Here is a 25,462-nt window from a genome sequence, read left to right as displayed (position 1 = left end):
ACAAAAGTCACTGCAGAACTGAATGCCACATTTGTGAACCTCCTCAGCATCAAAATATGAAAGGAGCTCTATAAGCTGGGAATTGCAGGGTGAGCTGGAATTCCAAAACCAGCTACAGGAAGTTGGTGCTAGAGCCATTAATCCTGGGCTATGGAGCAATGGCAGAATGTCATTTGGCTGGATGAGTCTTGATTAGCACTGTTTCCAACTTTGACTGAGCTTACATGCCAAGAACAAAACATGTTGGATGCTCAAAGATGATTTGGGCAGTCATGTTGTGGTATTCCATTGGCCCCATGGTTACTCTTCAAGGGCACATTACTGCGAATGATTATGTGACCATTCTGATTGATCAGGTACATCCCATGTACAATGTTTGTTGCGCAATGGTGTTACTGTGTTCCAAGATGACAGGGCCCCTGTTGCATCCCACCTGCCCCCTTCCCCACCCCAGGGGCCCACAGCTCCCTTGTGATTATGTTTGTGATGTGCACAGGCCCTGAGCTATTGCAGCTTTCTTCTCTCCCAGGCTACATTCCCTTCCCCATAACCACTCCTACCCATCCTAGCTCCTTTTCCTCCTGCCCTGGTCTACTCTTCCCCCTTTTTTTTCTGGTTGCCATTGGGGGTTGACCTCTCGTTCTAAATTATTCCCGTATTGTGAACCAATTAGGGAAGAACTACCTCTGCCAGCCGTGGTGGCCGAGCGGTTCTAGGCACTTCAGTCCGGAACCGCGCAACTGCTATGGTCGCAAGTTTGAGTCCTACCTCAGGCATGGATGTGTGTGACGTCCTTAGGTTAGTTAGGTTGAAGTAGTTCTAAGTTCTAGGGGACTGATGACCTCAGATTTAAGTCCCATAGTGCTCAGAGCCATTTGAACCATTTATAACTGCCTCTGCAGCCTCTCCGGCATTGGTTCCTCTCCTCCCCTCACCCCTTGTGTAGGTCCCACCCCCCCCCCCTCACTCTCTAGGTCACGAGCACTTGTAGCCAGTCCGTGTGGTAGGGCTTTTATGTACCCATCTGCATCAGCCTTCTGACAACATAGGGATCGAAGTTGTGGTACCTGAGCTGCCACCACCTCATGTATGCCTAGGAGTGGTTGGTCATGATTTTTGACCATTGGAAATCCTGGCAACAACCACGATGCCAGGGGCCCTTGCCACAGCTGGGAGGCACCCACAGGGTGAGCCCCTGAACAGGGTGGGTTGTAGCAGGGCAAGTGCTCTGCACCTGAAGCATGCAAAACTGCGTACTTCTGGCCACGCTTCCGTGACTATTGCTTCAGACAGACACTGTTCTCTCTGTGCTTCTACTTTTTCTTCTTCGGTCTTCCTTACTGTGGCCAGCCACTGGGAGGGGGCCAGCTCGTTGGCTTGGGGTGAAAGCCTTTTCCATTACTTGTTTTTTTTCTGGACAAAAAGAAAGACGTTTGCCTCTAACATATCACTCTTTTTTCTTGAACATATCAAAGATAAATTTGGTGAAGCTGAGTCACTTATGCATTTTGGCTCCCTACCAGTTAGAACCTCTTCTACTAGTCGGTCAGCAGCTTCCCTTTGTGCTTCATTGTGGAGAAAACCAGGAGAAACCCGGGAATTTTTTAGAATTCTGGGAATTTTTTGTGTTGGTTTTCAGTTAAATTTTGGCTGATTTTTGTAGTTTTGACTGGTAAGAAACAATACTCTAACAAAGGATGTTACTGTATCCTGCTACCACAGAATAATACTGCAGCAACAAAACATGAACGAGAGACGAAAAATGAAAATAAAACTTAAGTTGTAAAGGAAATACTCCATATACAACAAAAAACACACTGATCATACAAGTGGGTGCGAGCAGCAAAATGTTTCAAAGGCTTTAGCAAGACTATGCAATGCTTCATAACAACAAATTGCCTCCGATGACCGTAACGTCACAACTGTTTATATTATATTTGTGTGAGCAGTTATGAGTGGGCTCATGCACATGCGCAGTTGAGTCACGCATGTGTAGTACCTTCTCCCACTTCTGGATACAGAAGTGTGGCTGTTAGCTGTATAAGCAGTAGCACCGAGCAGCAAGATGCTACCCAGAAAAATTTTACTGGCATGCGCAAGCTGCCAGATTCGTGTGGGGCAAACTGGGGTATCTGTTCCCAGGAGAGGGGTCGCCCAAATTCATATTCTTGAGGAAAAAAGCGCCTAGTATCCAGCGCATGTTGGTCTGTCGATTATTCATATGATTTTGAAACTCATCCCTGTTGGTTTTTGGAGTCTTGGAGTATCCTCTGATGTCTTGTTTCTTTTATGACATAGTGTAAGATCTTTTAATGTTTTTCATGTACGAACATACGGGCAGCCTACACCATTGCAGCTGCGCATGCGCAGTGATGCCTGTTATCTGGCACTCTCTGGCAGCTGCTGAAAGGAACCTATTTCTAACAGGTTGCGGGAAAATATTGCGAATGGTGGTTTGAAAAGCATTACTTTCAAAGTAAATTTCCTTTTACGGAAGTTGAACTATATGCAAGAATGTATGATGAATTTCTTAACTCACAGAGCATTTGACTCTCATTTAAAAATCAACTCTTTGATGACAAGCCATTTAGAAGAATTTCGAGCCCAGAAGATCAGACATTTATGTCATTATTCAAACTGTTACTGACACATTTGTGTGAGATATGTTGAAGTGTAACACCTGCAAAGAAGTTCAACATTATATGTGAAAGGTTAGCTTCTCTTGCAGCTTATTAACCTTAGAGACCAACATTATATGTGAAAGCTTTGATTTTCTTGTAGCAGCACTATGTATATTAATTTAAACCATTAACTTTTCCTGCTTTGTGTACTCGCACTACATAACAGTGATGTTGCTATTGGCTGACTACATCATGTGTCCTATGCTCTGAATATCCGCTGTCATCGGCTGGCGAGATCACGTGACATGAGCTATGACTGGCTTACAAAAGCGAATCACAATCTCGATTTCAATACTTCGGAAAGTAACATGCGGTGTTTGGTGTAATTTGAATTTATACTTTTGTAATATGAAAATATGCAGCGTACGTGTTGCTGCATATTGGAGATCTTTCCAATATGTATTTTTTTCCCCTGAGTTTCATTTCCTAAGTGCCGGGAGATTCTACACCCGTGTATAAAACCATACACATTCAAAGGATTGATAAGTTTTACAAGGGAAAATGTACTGCCACTTAACACAGAAAGAGTGTGTTTTCACCCGGGAGAACATGTGTTTTTAACCAGTAAAACCAGTAAAAACCCGGAAATTTTTTATTCTTTTCCACGTATACACCCTGATTACAAGAATCTCGTTTTTGTGGATACTCATTTGCTGTCTCTTCATGGTTTCCAAGCCTTATGCTGGGAAGTGGGTCAACCCTTTGCAAGCCTCTGATTGTGTCTTTATGTTGACACACACAGACATTGTTAGCTTCTTGGTTTCTGTTCATATTGCACAGGAAGCAGTGGCCATTTGTATTTTAGTACTCATGTGGATGACTTCACACTTTTCGTGATTTAGAATCAGTTGTCGATTTTCATACCATACAGTATCTTCTGTCAATTATTTTGCAATTTGTTTTGATCATCTGATGACTTTATAAGACGTAAATGACAGCATTGCCTGAAAACTGTGCGAGAGTGATACTCAGATTCTCTCTTAAATCATTTTGTGTAGATCAGAAACAGCAGATGGCCTGTTACTTTCTTGGGCAATGCCAGATATTACTTCTATTTTATTCAATGATTTTCCATTAGTTACTGTGAACTGTTACCTTTCTGACAAGAATTCTCTAATCCTCTCGCATCAAAGACACACAATTTGATTAGAAATTGCTTGTGAGATACAGTGTCAAAAGCCATCTGGAAATTTAAAAATATGATATAAATTTGGCATTCTCTGTTAGTAGCACTGATTACTTCATGAGAATGAAGAGCTAATTCTATTTCGCAAGAACAGTATTTTTTTAATCTGTGTTGGCGGTTTGCCAATAAATCATTTTCTTTGAGATAACTCATAATATTCAGGCACAATGTTTGTTCAAAATCTTACTGCAAATTAACATTTGCGATATGGGTGTATAATTCAGCAGATGAATCTTATTTCCTTTCTTGGCTATTGGTGTGATATGTACAAGTTTGCCGTCTTTACCTACAGATTTTTCAACAAGTGATTGGTTGTATATGATTGCTAAATATGGAGCTATTGTATCAGCCTGCTCTGAGAGGAACCTGACTGGTATACAATCAGGACCAGTGGCCTTGCCTTTATTAAGTGATTTAAGCTGCTTTGCTACAATGGGGATATCTACTTCGAAGTTACTCAAGTTGGCAATTGTTCTTCATTCGAATTCTAGTATTTTTACTTTGTCTTCTTTGCAAAGGAATTTCGAGGAATAACTCTCCTTATTGTTATTGCACAGTAAAGGTATTGATTGTGTCTTTCTACTGGTCTGCTTTACATATGATAAAAATCCTGTAGGATTTTCTGCCAGATTTCGAGACAGAGTTTCATTGTGGAAAATAATAAAAGCATATCACTTTGACGTTCACACTGCATTTCGAGCTTCTGTAAGACTTTGACGATCTTGAGGGTTTTGCATTCTTTTAAATTTGGCATGATGATTTGTGTGCCATCAGTCAGCTTGTCTTTTGTCCAGCATCGCTTGCCTGGATGCCCTCCCAGGTGGAACTTAACTAATATTGATTGGGATGTTTTTTCCTCAGGTGCCATCCCAACAACTTCACCACATGCCAGCATTGATGAGTCTACAAGGAATTTGACCAATGCCATCCTTTTGGCAGCTGCTTCAGCAATTCCTCCGTGATGGAAGACTGCCCCTTGATGGACCCCTGAAACTGCTGTGGCTCTTACAGGCCACTGCCGTGCCCTCCAGCACTACAAATGGCTTCCATCTTTTCTTTGCCTGTTGGCCTTAAAACAGCTTGGTGCCTGGTCATCTCCTCCAGACGAGGATCTGTCCGTGCTGGGCTGTCCTAAGCTAGCTGCCTTGTGGCAGACTCTGAATCTTTCTGAGTTGCTACCCATGGTGCTCAGCAGATGACCTGGCTTTACAGTTTATTCATGAAGAGGGTTTTTACCACTGTCTCCAAGGGGTTGCAGGACACCTTGTTGCCCCCATGTGTCCTGGACAGGCAGCGACCGTCTGTGCTTGGTGGTCAGCCCCAACCGTCGCCCTACCCGCTCTTTTGCTCTTCTTCCTCCTTCACACATGTTCTGTTTGTCTCGGTGTTCTTCCTCTGTTGTCCAGTGCTTTTCTCACCCTGTCCATGTTACTAATCTTTTCTAGGTATTGTTGGGTGGGGTGCCCCTGGTAAGAGGGTGGAGTATGTCCCCCATTGCACTTTCTGCCTTTGGTGGCCGGCTGCACCATAGACAGGGCACCTGACCCACATTTCTTCCTCTTCCCCCCCCCCCCCCCCTTTTCATCTTTCTTGTTCCTTTCTGTAGACTTTGTTGAGTTTTGGTAGGACTTCGGTAATCCTTGGGGGTTTTCTTTCCTTGGCTTTCATGCACTAGGCCCTTCTTTGGGGTGTGGTTTTGTCAACTTGGCTGTTCCAGGTAGGAGGGCTGATGACTTTTTAGTTTGCTTCTTTTAATAATTAAACCAACACACCCACCCCACCCCACCCCACCCCACCCCACCCCACCCTACCCCACCCCACCCCAGCTGTTAATGGTCATTTCTTTGGCATTTTCAGTCAGTCCTGGAGCTGCAAATGCATGAGGGCAGAGCATCAGTAGGGAGTGTCCAATGAAGTGAACTGCTTGCATTTGCAGCCTCAGCACCAATTGGAAACTCCAAACAAGTGACAGTAATAGCAGTCCACTGCAGTAGATATGTGTACCATAAGGGTAAATTTATACCAATTATGTTGTAACTGATGCATATGATGATGAAGATGATGGTGATAATAATAATAATAATAATAATAATAATAATAATAATAGCCGGCCGAAGTGGCCGTGCGGTTAAAGGCGCTGCAGTCTGGAACTGCAAGACCGCTACGGTCGCAGGTTCGAATCCTGCCTCGGGCATGGATGTTTGTGATGTCCTTAGGTTAGTTAGGTTTAACTAGTTCTAAGTTCTAGGGGACTAATGACCTCAGCAGTTGAGTCCCATAGTGCTCAGAGCCATTTTGAATAATAATAATAATAATAATAATAATAATAATGACAATAACAATAATAATAATAAAGATACAGGTTGTGACCAGGCTTTGTCATGGCGGGGTGAGTCAGTGACCAGTGATCTAGATGATAAAACAAGGAAGCTTAGCTTGCTGCCTTGTAAGAGGAGATGAGAAGTGAACTAGTCTGCAGTGTGGGATGTTGGGTGGCACAGAAGGGGCGATGAAGGCCGTCAGTGTGTCAGAGTTGGCAGAAGAGATGTGCTGTGAAACCCACTCTGCATCTGACTTGAAGCATATGGTAAAGTGATCAGTATCTGATCACCAGAGGTGTGACTGGAGTTCTTGTTCTGGAATTAACACCTCAGTTCTAAAAACTGTATTTTGGTCCAACACTTGAGATAGTCAAGTACCATGAGGCATGGTAGGAAACAACTCCCTACCCCAGGTGATAATCAATCAACTGCTGTCAAGAACAGTATAATCAGATGATCAAATTCTGGGGCCTCTGCATTGACACACAAATGGAGTTCTCTGACCATCTCCATCCAAACACCAAAACCTTTTGCAACACACTAAATATATATAGTTCATTATGAGTGAGAAAGTTGCAAGACCTAGAGCAAACCCTAAACAAGAAAAAATACAAATACTGGCACTCTAAGAAACGACACCAGCTGACAAAAATGCAGTGGATTTTTAGAATTTTCAAAAGTAAAATAGACAGCACTTTTATGGGTCACTTTTGCTGTCAAGAGAGAGACAAATTCACCTCCATAACAGATGTGACTGTGAACAACAGACTAATTGTGGTCAGCCTGAAGTTTGTAAATAAAACAACATGCCAGTCAATGTTGAAAATTAAACCAACTGTGAAAAGGTGGAGAAATCAGGACATACACTAAAATAAATAGTATCAAAAATTCCAAAGAACTCTGTCAGAATCCTACTACACTATATCAGTGCACAGCTAAGCACAGAAGGTAAGTACAGGAAAACAGTTGAAAACTTCCCAGCACAGAAATGAACCAGCTAGATTGGATAGAGGTTAGTTGAACTCCGCAAAACAGAGAGAAGCTTTGAAAGAAACAACACAAATTTCTATAAGAACTTTGGACATGAAGTCACAGGATATCAACCACAAAGTCTGTGCTCCAAGAAAGAATATGGACAGTTGGTTCTAAATAGTCAAGAAAAGAGCAAGGAACATGCAAGATATTTCAAAGAACTACACTCATGCTCATAAATTAAGGATAATTGCAGAATGTGGTGCTGCACAATGTGGCACCACACAAAACTGGCACTAATAGCATAGGCACATAGGGAACACACACGACACAGATATGTAAGTCCACGTTATTGGTGATAAGTTGAGAAAACAATCCCAAAACCATGTGCTACAAAATGCCACTGTTTCCTGCGTATGTACCCTGACATCAATGTGGGATACGATCACCATGCACACGTACACAGGCTGCAGAAAGGGTTCGCATACTCTGGATCAGGTGGTCGAGCAGCTGCTGGGGAGTAGTGTCCCATTCTTGCATCAGTGCCTGTCGGTGCTCCTGAAGTGTCCTAGGGGTGTGAAGACGTGCAGCTGTATGTCGACTGAGAGCATCCCAGACATGCTCGATGGGGTTTAGATCTGGAGAACAGGCAGGCCACTCCATTCACCTGATATCTTCTATTTCAACATACTCCTCCACAATGGCAGCTTGGTGGGGCCATGTGTTATCATCCATCAGGAGGAAGGTGGAACCCAATGCATCCCTGAAAAGGCAGACATACTGGTGCAAAATGATGTCCCGATACACCTGACCTGGTACAGTTCTTCTGTCAAAGACATGCAGGGGTGTACGTGCACCAGTCATAATCCCACTCCACACCATCAAACCACGACCTCCATACAGGTCCCTTTCAAGGACATTGAGGGGCTGGTATCTTGTTCCTGGTTCATGCCAGAAGAAAACCTGGCGAGAATCACAGTTCAGTCTATACCTGGACTGATCCATGAACATAACCTGGGATCACTGTTCCAATCACCATGTACTGTGTTCTTGACACCAGGCTTTACGGGCTCTCCTGTGACCAGGGGCCAGTGGAATGCACCTTGCAGGTCTCCGGGCAAAAAAACCATGTCTGTTCAGTTGTCTGTAGACTGTGTGTCTGGAGACAACTGTTCCAGTGGCTGCAGTAAGGTCCCGAGCAAGGCTACCTGCAGTACTCTGTGGCTGTCTGGAGGCACTAATGGTGAGATATCGGTCTTCTTGTGGTGGTGTACACTTTGGACGTCCCGTACTGTAGTGCCTGGACATGTTTCCTGTCTGCTGGAATTGTTGCCATAATCTTGAGATCTCACTTTGTGCCACACGGAGGGCCTGGCTACGACCTGCTGTGTTTGACCAGCCTCCAGTCACTCTACTATTCTACCCCCCATAACGTCATCAATATGTGTTCTCTGAGTCACCATTAGCATGTCTGAAAACATCTGCACACTTACTCGCTGCATCGTACTCTGACAGGCACCAACACACCTCTGCGTATGTGGACTGCTGCCAGCGCCACCATGTGACGACTGCAGGTCAGATGCACAGCACGGTCATACCCCTAGGTGATTTAAACCTGCAAGCTGCCCACCAGAGCATTGTTTCACGATGTATCAGCATTATCCTTAATTTATGAGCATGAGTGTACTGCCCAGAATCAATACTAAGATTCCCACCACAAGAACCTGAGGACATTAATTGAAATTCATCACGACATATGAAGAAGAAATAGCTAGACACATCAAAAGACTTAGAAACAATAAAGCATTGAGGGAAGATGAAATCATAGCAGAAATCCTCAGGTCAGTGGGCTCAGACACCATAAAAGGAATCACCAAAATCATGCAAGACTTTTGCAGACAGAACAAATTCCAGAAGATTGGAAAAATGTATTAATTCATCTGTTACACAAGAAGGGAGACAGAACAGATGTATATAACTACAGGGGAACCCCACTAATATCAGTTGCATACAAAATTCTTTCTCAGCATCCTCTCGATAAGAGTACAGAAAACAAGAACAAAAAAATTGAAGAATGCAGTGCAAGATTCAGACCAGGCTAGAGCAAATCTTGGACTTAAAGCTTATCCTTAGGTGTCTGGGAATTTGTAGCAGAGTATAGTCTGCACATTCATTGGTTTCAAAAAACTGTATGATTCAGTTGCTCACGAATCACTCTTCCAGGTATTAAAAGACCAAGGTCTAGATATGAAAACACTTGCAGTCATAAAAATGACAAAGTCCAACGGTGAACTCTCAGAGCCTATCACAATCAAAATGAGAGTAAGAAGAGGAGATGGGCTGTCTCCATTGCGTTTTAACTGTGCTCTTGAGAAAGTGATACAAGAATGGTGCAAACAGAAATCAATCCTCAAAATTGGCCAGCCAATCATTTCAGGCAGAGGCAAATTATCTGTAGATTGCCTAGCATTTGCAACTGATTTACTAATATTAACTCATGTCATTTAATCAGCCAATATCTGATTGAACTCCTAAAAGAAACTGCAGAAAAGTTGGGCAGACTACATGACCTGCAACAAACACCAAACTTCAAAGAGACAAAGTATGGCAAAATGAAACGAGTTCCACAATTTAAATATCTTGGTGTAAACATCCAGGAAAGTGGAATCCAAACAAATGTAAATGAAATTAGATGCTAAAAGATGGCTTACCCAAAATAATTACAACAATAAACGTATCTCCAAGCACACAAAATTGACATTACCACAAAGTAATTTAACCAGAATGCCTCTATGGGTCAAAAACCAGGAAAACAGACATTGAAAACAGTGATAAAAAGGAATACAATATCGTACGAAAAATTTTAGGCTCAAAAGTTGTATATGCACAATACCAGTCGGGAAATCAGACAATATGCAAATACCTGTAGTGACATTAGAAAATGAAGGTAAGAGTCTATGGGCACATTAAAAGAATGAACACAGATAGATTTGCAAAACATATAGTCACTTCCCCCCACCCCAAGTAGAAGTGAATTCAAAATGGACACAATGAAATTGATTGATAAGATGAAACCTGGTCTGAAATTGGCAATAACTGCTAAGGAAGATGTTCAAAATTGCGAAATTTTCAGGACCAAAATTCCCAGGTGGCGATGTGATCAAGAGGAAAAGCCAAAGAAGACGATGTGGACAACATAGTCTGAAGGAGAGAAAGAAATTGCATAGAAACAGAAGGAAAGAAATGTGGGCTCCAAGGAAGGCAAATGCCCAAGTCTTAAGTACTTTGCGTTGTCCTAATGGGCTTAATGTCATTGTACAGGTAGGTTTTTCAAGTTCACAAATCAAAAATAGAAATAAGAGACATACTGATTGATGAAAAGAAGCCTATAACCAATTAGATATCAAACACAAAATGCTTTGATCTGCAGGCACACTGTGACACATCTGAAAGCCTTAGTGAGAAGTGGAACTGAATCTTTGAATGATACATTAGGAAAAACACAACAGAACTACACAAAAACCTTAAATTCATGATAGTCACTGGTTCCAAAAAGTTGTGTTTTGGGATAGCAACTCTGTCCTCATCCAGAAGGTTTACTTGAACATTCTTTGCTTTCCTAGGTGTGGTCCTACTGAAAGTGGTATGCCCTTGCATTCCTCTGATTTTTGAACTGACCCAACCACTTATAGAAAGACTTTACTTGTACCATGGTCCAGATTGCCATTTTTCACATTAACAAATCATTTCAAGGGATGATGAATGTGATAAGTGAAGGCGAAAAAATCCTAGGATTGGCCAGGAATGAACTTGTGAAGCATTTGCATTTGTGGTCTGACACTTACCGATTGAGCTACTGGGTCATACACCTTTTCCTAGTTTGTCTTGTTATGGAGTAGAGGTACTGATTAATTTAATATGTCTGCGACACCATTAGCCTATCAGCAAAAAAGCTGGTTTAGTTGTACTAGTGTCTTTTTTTTTAATTTTAATTTTTTTTATTTTTTTTATTTTTTATTTTATTTTTTATGCTGACCTTTAGATCTCTCTCTCTCTTTCTCTAGGTGTGTGTGTATATGTGACACACACACACACACACACACACACACACACACACACACACACTAATGTGGATGATTTGCTCTCTGCTTACAGGATTCTACAGGAGGAGATGTAGGAGCCACTCTGTCTGGAGAAATATGTATCAAAGAAGAGCCTGTAAGTAATAGCACTTAAATAACTCATCGTGGCTATTCATTGTAGTAGTTCTTGGTGCACAGCCATCATGAGAAAGACAATGTCTCATTTTCCCAAAAAACATTGCATATCAATAGAGACTAGGGTCTTGCATAGTGCCAGTCCCTACAGTGTTTCAGGCACTTTATAGAGTGTTTTCAGCTTCGGTACTCAGGCACTGATCAACTCCAACTAGAGCCAGGGTACACCAATTCTGTATTAGCCTAGGCAGTGTGGAACTGGACATGTGACACGGTTGAACACTTTCTGCTGAAAGACTGTGGTAGATACGTGCATGGTCAGCCATCTGGTAGGAGAGCAGCTGCAAGCTCTTTAGCACGATGGTGAGACACACAATTTCGTAGTGAAAAAAAAGTTGCGCTGACACAGGTACAGTGCTGATAATCAACCAATATTGTTAGATTTATGCAAAGTAAAAAGCCACTTGAAACTAAACAGATGATACATCTTTGGAGAAAATTGAATTGAGAAATTAAATTGGACATTTTCAGATAAATTGAATCAATCTGCCCTTAAATTTATGTGCACTGTATTTTTTAAATGTAATTTTAAGGATGAAGATCAATGAAGATATTAATATTACTCACATGTTTCAACTGAAGAAGTTCTTCGGAATGAATAATATTGTTTCAAACGCCTTGTCCAGCTGGCTAACAAGCTAAAATGGAGTCAATGCATAGATTAACTAATCAAGAATCTCAGTTCAGTGTGTTATGCCCTTAGAAGTGTCTCTCATTGTATTGACTCCATTTGACATACGGATTTATCTTCTGTGGCAGTGCACCTAAAGTAAGTAAAGTGTGTATTCAGCTGAAGTGAGCAATAAGGATATTGCGTACAGTAGGTAACTGCACATCTTGCATGATCATGTTAAGGATCTGGGGATTCTTGTAGCCAGTTCTACACTCTACATCTACATACGTAATCTGCAAGACACCATACAATCCACGGCAGAAGGTACTCTGTACTACCACTACTAGCCTTTCCTGTTCCTCTTGCAGGTAGAATGAGGGAATAACGACTGTTTGTGTCCCTCCATATGAACCCTAATTTCTCGTTTCTTATCTTTATGGTCCTTACGTGAAGCAGATGTTGGCGGGAGTAGGATTGTTCTGCAGTCAGCTTCAGTTGCCAGTTCTGTAATTTTCTCAACAGTGTTTCTCAATAGGAATTTCACTTTCCATACAGGGATTCCCATTTGTATTCCTGAAGCATTTCTGCAACACTTGCACATTGTTCGAACTGACAGGTAACAAATCTAGCAGCCTGCCTCTGAATTGCTTCAATATCTTCCCAAATATTCGACTAGTACTCAAGAATAGGATGCACTAGTGTCCTATATGTGGTCTTTTTTGTAGGTGAACCACACTTTCCTAAAACTGGCCCAATAAAGCAGACTTGACCATTTACCTCCCCACCACAGTCCTTGCATGCTCATTCCATTTCCTATCACTTTTCAATGTTATGCCTAGATATTTAAATGATGTGTCTACTGATGCTGTAGACAAACATTTTGTGTTTATTGTTCCTACTCATCCACATTAATTACACTTTTCTACATGAATAGCCAGCTGCCATTCATAACACCACCTAGAACATCGTCATCAGCACCATACAACTGCATATTGCTGCATAATTTGTCTGCCAGATGATCATTTATGTATGTAGAAAATAATAATGGTCCTGTCACACTTTCCCAGGCACTCCTGACATACTTTTGTCTCTGATGAACACTCGCTGTCGAGGACAACATACTCGGTTCTATAACTTATGAAATCTTCAAGCCACTCATGTATCTGGGAACCTATTCCATATGCCTGTGCCATCATTAACAGTATGCAGTGTGTTACTGTGTCAGATGCATTTTGGAAATATAAAAATATGGAATCTGCCTATTGCCCTTCATTCGTAGTTCACAGTATATCGTATGAGAAAAATGCAAGCTGAGTTTCACATGAGGGATGCTTTCTCAGACCTTGCTGATTTGTGGACATAAGCTTTTTGGTCTTTAGGAAATTTATTATATTCAGGTTCATAAAATATTCTAGAATTCTGCAGAAAAAAAAACCTTAGCTATGTTACAGATATGGGTCTGTAGTTTTGTGGGTCCGTTCTTTTAAATTTCTTATATACAGGAGTCACACACTTCTTTTTCCAGTCGCTTGGGACTTCGCACTGGGTGAGAGATTCACAATAAATGCAAGTTAAGTAAGGGGTCAGTGCCTTTGAGTACTCTTTGTAAAACCGATCTGAGATTCCAACCAGACCTGGCAACTTAATTGTTTTGAACTATTTCAGTTGTCTCTCTACACCATGGATGCTTATTACTATGCAATCCATATGGTACTCTGTGCAGTGGTCAAATGACGGTATGTTTGTACAATTTTCCTTTATGAATGATTTATTAAAACTTTGGTGTTTTTTTTTTTTTTTTTTTTTTTTTTTTTTTATCTTGAACTGCCACATCAGACTGGTCAGTGAATGGATGAAGGCCTTAGACGTGCTTAGCGATTTTACGTAGGACCACAATTTTCTTGCATTCTTAACCGTATCTTTTGCTAAGGTACGATAATGATAGTTTTATGCTTCGTGCATAAATATCTTCACAGACACACAAATCTCACCTAACTTTTGTCTGTTGTCATTTGCACATCCTCTTCTGGACCGACAATGCAACAGCCTCTGCTTGCTCAGCATTTTCCGAATTTTGTTGCTAAACCACAGTGGGTCTTTTCCATCCTTAAGCCTATTACAAGGCACGTACTTCTTCAGAGCACAGTTTACAGTCATTCTGGAAATAAATGTTTGCAGTTCACTATGCTAACAACTGCTTATCTGCTGTTTCTAACAGAAATACTCTCCTAGCCTTCTGGACTGATTTATCAACTTTCTTAACAAGAGTTGCTTTTATATTATGATCACTAATCCTGTCTCTATACTGATGCCATTGATAAGGTCTGGCATATTTGTAGCAACAGTCTAAGATCTTTCCATTGTGTATGGGCTGCCAAACTAGCTGTCCAAGACATGTTTCCGAAAAACATGTTCAAAAGTGCTTCACAAGATTGTCTGTTTGCAACCCTGCAGTGAATCCATAGACATCCCAGTCTATATTCGTTAGGTTAAAGTTGTCTCTAACTAGTATTGAATGATCTGGGTATTTACGTGCTGACAATAGATTTTCTTTCAATGACTGTAGAACTGTCACAGTAAAATCGGGTGGCCAATTAAAACATCCAACAATTAACTTGGTTTCACCTAGATCTGTTAGACACAATCCAATAAGTTCACTGCCACACTTAATTTCAACTTCGATAGAGACAATATTTCTGTCAACAGCAATCACCACTCCCCTAGTGTAGCATGTAATATGTCCTTTCGTTCCATGTCTCGCTAAATATCTCAGAACTTCCTACTTTGGGTTTTAACCAGCTCTCAGTCTTAAGAATGATTTGAGTGTAAGAACTTCCCAATGTGTTTACTCTACAAAGGTTTCTGTTGATGATAATAAAAATAGGTTTCAACTGAACTGAGATATACACAGTCACAACATGAGACATAAAAATAGTTTTCATGTAGATTTTACTTCCTTCTCTATGGTGATAATGGAGTTATGTATTCTAGTGGTGAGGTATTCAACAAGCTCCCATCTATCATAAAGTAAGAAATTGTGCATGCTTACCAGTTAAAAAGAAATTTAAAATTGTAGGCACTCTTTCTGCAAATTATGTGAATGTCTAGATTCAGGAATTGAAAATTTTTGGTAACTCTGTGGAATTACCAATGTTCGTTATAAAGCTGTATGATAAGTGTAGTGTCAGACAAAAAAAAAAAAAAAAACCACGCTTCAGAAATTCGTGATGGCACTGTAGAGGGTTCGCCAAGTATAGATTCAGTTATTCAGGATATTGGGCAGATACTACAGCATATACAAAATATTAGATCACTTTATTAAAACTTGAACACTCTGAAATACTGTACTAACTTTGACATGGGATCTCATTCTGCGGAAAACGCCACATTCCTTCCCCCTTAAACATACACACCATTATCGTGTATGCTGTGTCGCATGATGATGGCAGGAGGGAGATTTGAATGTGAATGTCGATGAGGAAGGAAGGAGTGTAACAACAGCCAATTGCAGCACCCTGTCTCCACCCCGGTATCCACGGTGCATGTGACCGGGAACACCAGCCGAAAAACTGACCACAGGATACATGCTGACATCCAGTGATGCAAGTGCTGTAGTTGGGTTGACTGCAAGCAGAAATCCAGGTGCATCCTGATGGCTGTCTGAGGGCATCACCTATATTGACATTGACTCAGACTGCAGGACCACGAGCAATGGTCATGGCGCAATGTCAATCTCCCTTGGCATCTCTCTGAATTGTGCCAGCTGCGATGGGAGATGACTGTTGTTGCAGACCTCAGAAGTGTGCTGGGTCTGTGGGCAAAACTTCTGCACCAGAATCACTGACATAAGAGTGCAGGAGCTGGGTCTGGTGATGCTGATGCAGGGCTGAGGAACTTGGATCAGTGTAGAATGAATGTCCCATTACTTGTTTGGTGACGCAGTGCTCCCAACACTGTTTCTTGCCATAAACTGTAAAGAAAATTTTGTCCTGTGGCTGGAACTTCAACTGATACAGCAGAAAGAACTGTTTCTGTAATGGTCTCAGTAGATGGATCAGGGTACAGTGATGATGACTGTGTAATAATTCTTCAGGCAACTTTCCGTCACATGGCAAGAAGTGGTAGTAGGAAAGAAAAATCTTTAAGGCTTGCTCCCATGTATGGGAAGAATGGCATTTCTCCACGAGATTTTTGAACATTCGAATAAACCCCCAGCTTCACCATTAAACTGTGGATGAAATGGTGCAGTAGTTACATGGCGAATGCCATCATCGACAAAATACTATTGAAAATTGGCTGATGTAAATTAACATTCCATTGTGACAGACAGGGACCTCAGGAGGACCTTCAAGACAAAAAGTAGAACACAAAATTGATACAGACTAGCAGTAGTGGTGTATGTCAGGGGGCTATACAAATAAATTTACTGCATGTGTCGATCAACAACTATCGGGTGTTCCACAATCGGCCTGTAAAATCAAAACGGATTTGTTGCCATGGTCCAGACGGATGTGGCCACTGAGAAAAGCATTGCAACAGAGTGGATTGTTGCTTCACATACATAATACAACTGGAAGTAATTTGCTGAATTTAGGAGTCAATGCCTTACAAAAGTAAAATGACATCGGGTGAGGCTTTTCATGTGAACTATGTGCCAACTGTGATAAAAACTCCCAATGAAGGAAGTGAGGAATTACAGCCTGTGTGTAGTTATTCTCTGTATGGAACAGCAGAACACCTGACCTGGCAGGTATCACATGGCAGTGGGAAAAGTAATGATGCACCACTGGGTGGGGAATTTCTTTCAAACTACGTAGCCTTCCGTGGTGCATGTATTGTAAAACTACCTGAAAAGCTGGGTCACAGGCAGTTGCCCATGCAAACTTGTTTGTATTTTTTCTCAGTACAAAATAGCCAGTTTCTATCTTTTCCATGAAGGAATTTCTGCTTTCTTCAACGATTTTTCATTTTGGTCATTCCCACCATATTTCAGAGTACAAAATTGCTGCTAAAACTAATGTAAATGAAGTGGCACCTACAGATATGTGCAGTGGTTCCAGCAAACATGGTGAAGATGCATGGAGGCAATCATCGGCCAATCTGGGTAGGCACAGGAACATATCATTGTTGCAGTGTTCATGCAGGTGCTATTTGTAAACATGTAGCAGGCTGCATACAATGTAATAGTTGCAGTTTGTACCTTATGAACACTGCAGAGTGACATTGCAGCTCAGATACTGGCCAACTGAGTGCCGTACAGGGCACTGATAGAAACCGTAGGTGTCAATGTAATTCATTTTTATGTGGAATTAATCTGTCACAAAGGAAATGGTGGGAATTATAAAGTGTTAGACACTGTATTACATAAACAGCAGCACAAGATTTTTCAGGTCATTTCTTAGAAGCTCTGTTGTTTCAAGGGTGATAAAATGAGAAATATTAATTTGGACTGTGCAACTTAGATGGACTGTATAGAAGCCAGTTTGTTGGTTGTGCAGATGGTGAGCACAAAATAGAAGTAGTGGTGGTCCTTTTCAAATCACTAAAAATGAGGAAACTACTATCTGAACTTCACAAAAGTTCTTCTGCATACTGTGCTAGATTAACTCTTGTGGAAAAAATGGAGCTGTGTGGTTTGATTGTCAGTTGTGCCTGTGTAGTTCAATAAATAACAGCTTTACTTGCAAAACACAAGGTGCTTGAAACTTCCTGGCACGTTAAAACTGGGGCTCGAGACTGAGACCTTTGCCTTTCGTGGGCAATTGCTCCACCAACTGAACTATCACAGGGTGACTGATGAACTGCCCTCACAGTTCCACTTCTGCCAGTACCTTTCTCCCACATTCCAAACTTCATTGTGGAAACAAGGTTCTCGGTTTTAGTCTTAGTCTGAATGAGATGGCACTGTGATTAGCACACTGGACTTGCATTTGGGAGAATGGCGGTTCAAAATTTCCATAAATTGCTCAAGGCAAATCTAGGATGGTTCCTTTCAAAGGGCCCAGCTGATTTCCTTCTCTATCCTTGACACAATCTGAGCTTGTGTTCTATCTTTAATGACCTCAGTGTTGACGGGATGTAAACCCTAATCTTTCTTTTGAGTCTGAGTACAGCACACATTTTAACCAGTAAGCTTCAAAACAGTGAATACTGTGCTACAGAGTGAAGAATTCATTCACTGACATAGATAATAAATAAAATGTGACCTTCAATATTACCATTCAGTGTCAGAGTTCATAAAGGATAAACTAATCATTTGTGCAAGATAGAGTTTCTCATTTGTTATTGAGTAAATATAGCCATACATTTACAGTAAAAATCAGTGTAATATTACAATATTGCTCTCTCTTCTTAGTTGCAGTCTTAGTTTCTTAGTTTTGTATTTTTATCTCAGTGACATTGTGTATTACTGATGTCTCCTGTATTGCAGTCATATGGTTAAACAAATGTACAAAATGCAACAAATATATCGCAACTAGAAACGTTCTTACAAGTTTGTGACAATGGCAATGACTTAGTTTTTCTGTATTGCTATGCCACAGTTGGTAAGATAATTGCATTCACCAAGTACAGGTCTGAGTTTGAGTCATCTCACAGGTATAATATGTCGGTTAGTTTCATTACAATTTCTGTACCACTGCAGAATGAAAACTTTATTTTATCAGCCTATATGTCAAAACGTTATCACTGTATAAAAAGCTTAGATGCAAAAAAGTTTTGTCTAGAGCAACGTATAGAAGCATGTGCCCATCAACTTAATCTGGAGAAGGGCTCTTTTATAATTGTAACAGTATATAGGTCCCCTTCAGGAAACTTTAATTTATTCCTGGAAAACTTGGATGCCATGTTGTGCTATCTGTCAGATAGGGGAAAGCAAATTATTATTTGTGGGAACTTCAATGTTGATTCACTGAAAGAGTGTAATAGGAAGGATGACGTGGAAGTCTTGCTTGGTTCTTTCAATTTGACATCTGTCATTATTCTCCTACTCGGGTAGTAAAGGGCAGCAGCACATTGATAGATAACACTTTCATAGACCAAGATAAGTTTAAAAACATAAATTCTCGTCCTGTTGAGAATGGCCTTTCTGATCATGGTGCTCAGCTAGTTACAGTATATGACATAGCTCCAGTCAGTAATTCAAAACTACTCTCCAAAACTGTGCGTTCAATTAATGACTCAACAATTAGAAGTTTCAGAGAAAATCTTCAGCAGTTAGACTGGGATGAAGTGTACAAGGGACCCAATGCTAATTTAAAATATAACTTTATTTCATGATACACTTGTACGAGAATTTGAAAACTGTTTCCCCAAGAAGGTAGTTAAACCTAATTGTAAGAAACCATGCAAAAAACCTTGGCTTACTAAAGGAATAAAAATATCTTGTAACCACAAATGGGAACTGTATCTAACAACAGGAAAGAGTAATGACCTAGAAACGGCCAAATATTATAAAAACTACTGTTTTACATTAAGAAAGGTTATTATAAAGTCCAGAAGCATGTACATCATGTCTGAGATTAATACCTCTAAGAACAAAATCAAAACAATTTGGAATATTATTACAAAGGAGACAGGGCAACTAAGAGTACGGGATGATGGCATTACCATCAAAGCGAATGGAAACTTGACAAACAACAAGCTGGAAGTTGAAAACATTTTGGGTAATCATTTCTTAAATGTTGTAGAGAAAATAGGATCTAAATGTTCATTAGAAGTAGCAAGGCAGTTAATGCAAGAGGCCTTACCCACACCATTTGATACAGTTGAAATTCCACCCACCTCTCCTTCTGAAATTAGGAAGATAATAAACTTTCTCAAGAATAAAAGCTCACATAGAATTGATGGCATTTCCAGCAGGATAATAAAAGCTTGTTCCCAAGAGATAAGTGGGATTCTTGGCCACATATGTAATAGCTCTCTGAAGCAGGCTATTTTCCCAGATAGACTGAAGTATGCCATTGTTAAACCACTGCATATAAAAGGGGATACGTCTGTTGTCAACAACTACTGCCCAATCTCTCTTCTGACTGCCTTATCCAAAATTCTTGAAAAAGTAATGTCTGGTAGAGTAGCTTCACACCTTTGTAAAAATAAAGTTTTAACAAAATGTCAGTTTGGTTTCCAGAAAGGGTTTTCAACGGAAAATGCTATATGTACTTTCACTAATGAAATATTAAATGCTCTGAGTAACCGGAAGTCATCTGTTGGGATTTTTTGTGATCTTTCTAATGCTTTTGATTTTGTAAATCATGGATAATTCTAGATAACTTCATGTACTGTGGTATGAATGGAACAGGGCTCAAATGACTAAAATCATACCTAACTGGAAGAGGGCAGAAAGTTGAAGTAAGCAGTTCACATAATATGCAAAAAACGGGTGATATCTCAAATTGTGGAACAATCAAGAATGGGGTACCGCAAGGTTGGGTCTTGGGTCGTCTGCTGTTCTTAATATATATTAATGACTTGCCATTCTATATTTACGAAGATGCAAAGCTGGTATTTTTTGCCGATGATACAAGCATAGCTATCACACCCAACAGACAAGAATTAACTGGTGAAATTGTAAACAACGTTTTCCAGAAAATCATTGTGATTCTCTGCAAATGGGCTCTCATTAAACATTTGACAGAACACAGTACATACAGTTCCACACAGTAAATCGATTAACACCATTAATAAATATAGACGTCGATCAGAAATCGGTAGCACAGGAAAAATATTCGAAATTTATAGGTGTATGCATTGATGAGGGGTTGAACTGGAAAAAACACACTGAAGATCTTCTGAAACGTTTAAGTTTAGCTACTTATGCTATTAGGGTCATTGCGGGATATACATCTCAGTAAATTAGCTTACAATGCCTATTTTCATTCTATTCTTTCGTATGGCATCATATTCTGGGGTAACTCGTCACTGAGTAGAAGAGTGTTCATTGTACAAAAGCGTGTAATCAGAATAATTGCTGGAGCTCATCCAAGATCATCCTGCAGACACTTATTTAAAGAGCTAGAGATCTTCACTGTAGCCTCACAATATATAAATTCTCTTATAAAATTTGTTATTAACAATCCAAACGAATTCAAAAGTAATAGCAGTGTGCATGGCTACAATGCTAGGAGAAAGAATGATGTTCACTACTCAAGGTTAAATCTAACTTTGGCTCAGAAGGGGGTAAATTATGCTGCCACAAAAGTCTTTGGTCACTTACCTAATAGCATCAAAAGTCTGACAGATAGCCATATAGCATTTCCACATCATTCGAAGTGTCATATTCATGATCTACGGAACAAGTACTAATCTAATCTCTTTTACAAGTGTATGTAATGTCAGTTATAAATTTTTCTAAAAATTTCCAGTATGTAGGCAACATTTTATCCATGTATCTGAAATTGAAGATGATATACAATCATTGCTGTGTTTGTCATCCAATGTAACAGACTCTTTTTTAATATGTGAGCTGGAGATGGAATTTAGTGTTGCGGAAGAATGAGTTGTCACATTACTACCTACCATTACTTTCAAAATGAATAAAAATTCTGTTTACACTGTAGTACCAGACCATTATAACTTGATCACAGACCTTATAATTGGGCATTTAGATACCTGTGTGGACTCACTTTGTTTCTTACATGCAGATATCAGCTGACACATGCGGGAGACCATCAGAAGAAACTGAACTGAACAACACTAAAGAAGAAACTGTTGTAAGTATTGGCATATGTTTTTGTGTATCTATGGCAGCATTTTACTCAGAATAAGGGTGAACTTCTGAACGTGGTTCATTGAGACTTGAACTACTGCACAACACATGTGTTTTTAATGCTGTAGCGGCACCACAGTTTAGGATAGGGAAAGTTAGTTTTGTGCAATATTCTGAGCACAAGTTACAGCCAGGTGCAGACCAGATTGCAGTGAGTCATGCATACCAACAGTTGCAAAGTAGAATAGAGGTAACAGGGCTGTCAAATTGCTGAAATAGTATACGTAGCGGTTTTGCATGTCGCAAATTACAGGCAGAAGGGACCAACTGGCCAACCTAGCGTGTTATGAGTAAGTGACGCAGAGCGGCGCGTATGGGAAAAACAGAGGCGCACAGCCGCGTATAAATAGGTGCGGGTTTCTAATGAGATTCATTCAAGTGTGGCAGCTCTCCTGGACTGTGGGGTGTGTCACACCACAAGCTAACCACTGCAGCTGATGGGTCGCCTGCGTTCCAGTTCACAGTGGGTCATTGGTTTGACCCTCTGAGGCCGACATGGGGTCTGTAGCCAGCTAGCGGCAAGCCACTCCACTCCACGGATTGACTAGCTCTTGTGAGAAAAAATGGAGATGTGTGGTTTGATTGTCAGTTGTGGCTGTGTAGTTCAATAAATAATAGCTTTACTTGCAAAACACAAGGTGCTTGAAACTTCCTGGCACGTTAAAACTGGGGCTCGAGACTGAGACCTTTGCCTTTCGTGGGCAATTGCTCCACCAACTGAACTATCACAGGATGACTGATGAACTGCCCTCACAGTTCCACTTCTGCCAGTACCTTTCTCCCACATTCCAAACTTCATTGTAGAAACAGGGTTCTCGGTTTGAGTCTTAGTCTGAATGAGGTGGCACTGTGATTAGCACACTGGACTCGCATTTGGGAGGATGACAGTTGAAAATTTCGCTAAATTGCTGAAGGCAAATCTGGGATGGTTCCTTTCAAAGGGCCCATCTGATTTCCTTCTCTATCCTTGACACAATCGGAGCTTGTGTTCTGTCTCTAATGACCTCAATGTTGCCGGGGCGTAAACCCTAATCTTCCTTTTGAGTCTGAGTACAGCTCACATTTTAACCAGTAAGCTTCAAAACAGTTCACACTGTGTTACAGAGTGAAGGATTCATTCACTGACATGGATAAATAAAGTGTGACCTTCAATATTACCATTCAGTGTTCAGAGTTCATAATGGATAAACTAATCATTTGAGCAAGATGGAGTTTCTCATTTGTCATTGAGTAAATATAACCATACATTTACAGTAAAATTCAGTGTAATATTAAAATATTGATCTCTCTTCTTAGTTGCAGTCTTAGTGTATTAGTTTTGTATTTTTATGACAGTGACATTGTGTATTGCTGATGTCTCCTGTGTTGCATTCATATGGTTAAACAAATGTACATAATGCAACAACAGGGTGTGTATGACCTGGGCCAACCGGGAGAAATGGGAAAAAGCTGGGAATTTTTTCATCTGGGAGAAAACCGATACTCTAACAAAGGATGTTACTGTATCCCGCTACTGAAGATAATACTGTAGCTCAATAAAACATGAACGAGAGAAAAAACGTAAAATAAAACTTAAATTGCAAAGGAAATGCGCCATATACAGCAACAAAACACAGTGCTCGTACCAGCGTATACCAACAGCAAAATGTGTCAAATGCTCTAGGAAGACTACGCAATGCTTTGTAACAACAAATTGCCTCCGATGAGCGTGACGTCACAACTTTTTACATTACATTAGTTTTAGCAGTTACGAGCGGGATCATGCACATGCGCAGAAGAGTAGTCCCTTCTCCTGCTTTTGGCTACAGAAATGTGGCTGTTGGCTGTGTATGCAGTCGCAGCAAGCAGCTAGATGCTATCGGGAAAAATTTTACTGGAACGCTCAAGTTACCAGATTCATGCATGTGCAGCAGGTTCAGACCTTGGCGGAGGGGGGGAGGAAGGGGGGGGGACAAATTCATATTCTTGAGGGGGAAAAAACCTTGTTTCACAAAGCAAGATGTTAATAGTGCTGATACAGTAGACGATAAATTTAGTGCTTTCCTCAAGACTTTTCTCAAGCTCTTTGAAAGTTGCTTTCCGTTAGAACGTTCAAAATGGTACTAGCACAAACAGGCAGCCTGGGTGGCTGACTAGAGGGATAAGAATATCTTGTAGAACAAAGTGGCAATTATATCAAAAGGTTAGAAACAGTCAAAATCTAAATGCAGCAGCCCATTACAAACAGTATTGTAATGCAATTAGGAAGGCAAAAAGTTTGTGGTATGCAGATAGAATAGCTAAGTCTCAGTATAAAATTAAAACCATATGGTCAGTCGTAAAGGAAGTGGCTGGCCTGCAGAGACAGGTTGAGGATATAGAATCAGTGCGTAGTGGGAATATCCATGTTACTGATAAGTCACATATATGTACAGTATTTAATAATCACTTTCTGAATATAGCAGGTGAACTAAATAGAAATCTAGTCCCAACAGGGAATCATATAGCGCTCTTAGAAAAAAGTGTTCCGAGACTGTTACCTGAAATGCTCCTCCATGATACTGACAAGAGGGAGATTGAGTTAATAATTAAATCACTAAAGACCAAGAACTCTCATGGATATGATGGGGTATCTAGCAGAATACTGCAGTATTGTTCTGTGTATATTAGCCCAGTACTCAGCCATATCTGTAACTTTTCCTTTGGGAGGGGTTGGTTTCCTGACCCATTAAAGTACTCAGTTGTGAAGCCACTTTATAAAAAGGGATACAGGGATAATGTTGACAATTTTAGACCTATTTCTATGCCTTCGGTGTTTGCTAAAGTTATCGAGTAGGTTGTATATACAAGGTTACTGGAGCATTTAAATTCACATAATTTGCTGTCAAATGTAGTGTTTGGTTTTAAAAATGAATTACCAACTGAAAATGCTATATTCTCTCTTCTCTGTGAGGTTTTGGATGGATTAAATAAAAGGTTGCGAATGCTAGGCGTTTTCTTTGATTTAACGAAGGCTTTTGACTGTGTTGACCACAAAATATTACTGCAGAAGTTGGACCATTATGGAGTAAGGGGAGTAGCTTACAATTGGTTTGCCTCTTACTTTAAGAACAGAAAGCAGAAGGTAATTCTCCGCAATATTGAGAGTGGTAGTGATGTTCAGTCCCAACGGGGCACTGTTAAGTGGGGCGTTCCCCAATGGTCAGTGCTGGGGCCACTGCTGTTTCTTATTTTTATAAATGATATGCCTTCTAGCATTACAGGTGATTCAAAAATATTTCTGTTTGCTGATGACACCAGCTTGATAGTGAAGGATCTTGTGTGTAATATTGAAACAGTATCAAATAATGTAGTTCATGAAATAAGTTCATGGCTTGTGGAAAATAATTTGATGCTAAATCACAGTAAGACTTAGTTTTTACAGTTTGTAACTCACAATTCAACAAGAACCAATATTTTGATCAGACGGAATGGGCATATTGTAAGCGAGACGGAACAGTTCAAGCTCCTAGGCGTTTGGATAGATAGTAAGGTGTTGTGGAAAGCCCATGTTCAGGATCTTGTTCGGAAACTAAATGCTGCTTTATTTACCATTAGAACAGTATCTGAAATAAATGACAGTTCAACATGAAAAGTAGCCTACTTTGCATATTTTCATACGCTTATG

At 40.4% G+C, this 25,462-nt stretch overlaps 1 protein-coding gene across 8 annotated transcripts in view; it reads left to right on the top strand.

The window, feature by feature from the left end:
• LOC126418952 (uncharacterized) overlaps positions 1 to 25,462 on the top strand; it is a 90,021-nt gene that overhangs the window by 8,645 nt on the left and 55,914 nt on the right. For 2 of the 8 annotated variants that reach the window (XM_050085991.1, XM_050085987.1), the window contains exons 1-3: positions 5,741 to 5,878; positions 11,316 to 11,378; positions 21,692 to 21,760. In XM_050085991.1, coding sequence (XP_049941948.1) covers positions 5,864 to 5,878; positions 11,316 to 11,378; positions 21,692 to 21,760 — 147 coding nt within the window. In that variant the 5' untranslated portion in view covers positions 5,741 to 5,863. Of the gene's footprint in view, positions 1 to 5,737; positions 5,879 to 11,315; positions 11,379 to 21,691; positions 21,761 to 25,462 lie in introns of those variants that run through there. The other 6 variants (XM_050085990.1, XM_050085989.1, XM_050085994.1 and 3 more) reach the window with 4 other exon arrangements.

This window comes from Schistocerca serialis, chromosome 9 (genome assembly GCF_023864345.2).
Source record: "Schistocerca serialis cubense isolate TAMUIC-IGC-003099 chromosome 9, iqSchSeri2.2, whole genome shotgun sequence".
Taxonomy (NCBI): Eukaryota; Metazoa; Arthropoda; class Insecta; order Orthoptera; family Acrididae; genus Schistocerca; species Schistocerca serialis.
Note: the sequence above shows the minus strand (reverse complement) of the source record. Positions and strands in the feature narration are given on the sequence as shown.